Below are 2397 nucleotides of genomic sequence, written 5' to 3'. Positions count from 1 at the left end.
GCATCATTCACAGATTCATTAACATTTTTCCAAGAGAAAAAAAAGTTCAAATTTACACTGGAAAATACAGTGATAATAAATTCATTCCTTAATGTTATTCTTATACAAGAGAAAAAATGAGAATAAGAAGAAATTATGCAAACATTGAGTAAGTGAAAATCAACCCCCACAAAAAGTGGAAATAATATTGAAAAAAAGACAACACTCACCAGGGTAAGAAAGAATCTGTGGGATAAGAATAATGCCACCAAAAATATTCAAACTAAACATGTAGAGCCTCCCTGTCCTCTGACTACTTGTGCAGAGAGATTCTGTTTTTGATCAAAACCTTTTCCTACTCAGGGATTTCCTCAGAGCAAGTTTAATATCTCTATTTCTCAAGCTATAGATTAAGGGGTTCATCATGGGAACCACATTGGTGTAAAACACAGAAGAGATTTTTCCCTCACTCATAGACCCTACAGAAGATAGTTTGAGATATGTGAATGCACCTGATCCAAAGAAAAGAGAAACAGTAATTATGTGGGAACTGCAGGTTCTGAAGGCTTTAGACCTGCCCTCAGTGGAATTGATGTGGAGGATGCTGGAGAGAATGAAACCATAAGAGATAAAGATGGTAAGACTGGGCAAAATAATGTTGATGCCCGCCACAATAAAATTCACAAGCTCATTGACATGGGTGCTGGTGCAGGAGAGCTGGAGCAGAGGGAAAATGTCGCAAAAATAATGGTTGATGGTGTTGGCATCACAGAAGTTCAGTCTCAACATGCATCCAGTTTGAGCCATAGCCCCAGAAAATGCCATCAAGTATGAACCAAAAATAAGGTTGAAACACACTTTAGGGGACATGGCAGTGTTATACAAAAGTGGATTACAGATGGCCACATAGCGATCATAGGCCATCAATGTCAACTGATAACATTCAGAAATGACAAAAAAAAGGAAAAAGTAGAGCTGGGTCATGCACCCCTTGTAGGAGATAATATTCTTCTTTGATATGAAGTTCATTAGCATTTTTGGTGTAAACACAGAAGAATAACAGAGGTCTATGAAGGATAAGTTAAAGAGGAAAAAGTACATGGGGTTGTGAAGGTGAGAAATCAGCCCAATTAGAGCTATCAAGCCCAAGTTTTCCAATACAGTAACCATATACATTACTAGAAACAGGGAGAACAAAGGGAATTGGAGATCCGGTTGCTCTGTTAATCCCATCAGAATGAATTCAGTCACAAAAGAACCATTTCTAGTAGCCATTTTTCTGTAGGATTGCCTCTGGGGATTAGAGAAAGTAGTTGCATTAGATGGCAGTCAGAATTTCCCACAATATCTCCTCCCCCATGAGTGGGGTATATGCTGAGAATGTTTGAGAGTAACCCAGCCTGGGCCCATATAATCAGCCTTTACCACCACCAAGATACACAATGACACTGACCTCCCATTTTTAGAGTCTTTATAAGCTAAAAATTCCAAAGATTACCTCCAAAATTGTCTACATACAGAATGTCAGTGTTGCCTTATGTAACACGACAGCAGGAAAAACCAAGGGATAAAGAAGAAAGATGGCCATGACAGAATTGCCTCTATCTTCTCATTATTTCTTCACTCACTCAAGCCCTCGTCTTACCAGTAAAATTGGAGGCCGAGGCCCTAGGATCATGGTGCCAGCTTCTGATGCAGATTAGGCCTTCCAAGTTGGGAGCCATGAACATTGTTTCTATTTCAAAACTAAGGAACTAGAATCTGGGAGAGGTTCTGTAAGTGCCCCATGTCACAGATTCTTCCATCTACATTTAGACTGCACATAATTGTCAAGAAAGGATAAATCGTAGATCTCAGGAATTTCTATCAAAACAAGGAGGACGTTAATATGGAAGGAATTCAGTAACTTACCTTAGAACAGAAACCGTGTGTGATTCTTTATCAATTTTTTTTTTTTTACTCCTGTGTTCCTGGAAATGAAATTTCAAGCTCTTATGTTTTGCTTCCTCTGATTCTAACAGTATGTTGCCCAAGATTATATTCTGAAATGTTCTGAAAATATTTTTGAGCAACAGATGATAGTTTCTGATTTTAATATTGAGCATTCTCAAGCAACAGGGAAAAAATCATTATTATTGTCACCATTTCCACTCGATGAAACACAGATGATTTCATGTGAGTTAAGTGATGTAGTGCACTTGATTATAAACAGGTTAGAACTGGCTCAGGCTCTTCCCCAGGGAAGAGATTCTGCAAGTAAAAGGGAAGTGAGTGGGTTGTATTTATACCCTGGACCATGATCTGTCTTTAGTTCCTGAGGGATCAGTGTTTACTCAAGTGTTCAACTCACTCAAGGGATTCAACAATCCTCAGCGCAGATCCAAAAAGAAACTCCCATATCCATATAATGCTAAATGT

General features: G+C 38.5%; 1 protein-coding gene across 1 annotated transcript; it reads right to left on the bottom strand.

The window, feature by feature from the left end:
* Positions 1 to 282: 282 nt before the first annotated feature.
* Positions 283 to 1592, bottom strand: LOC100660927 (olfactory receptor 8B3-like). Its single transcript, XM_064268347.1, has one exon. It carries the CDS (start codon positions 1252 to 1254, stop codon positions 322 to 324), a length of 933 nt encoding a protein of 310 aa, XP_064124417.1. The 5' UTR covers positions 1255 to 1592; the 3' UTR covers positions 283 to 321.
* Positions 1593 to 2397: the final 805 nt, after the last annotated feature.

The sequence above is a fragment of the Loxodonta africana genome, chromosome 15, assembly GCF_030014295.1.
Source record: "Loxodonta africana isolate mLoxAfr1 chromosome 15, mLoxAfr1.hap2, whole genome shotgun sequence".
Taxonomy (NCBI): Eukaryota; Metazoa; Chordata; class Mammalia; order Proboscidea; family Elephantidae; genus Loxodonta; species Loxodonta africana.
The sequence above is the reverse complement of the archived record's forward strand: the minus strand, read 5'-3'. Positions and strand labels throughout refer to the sequence as shown.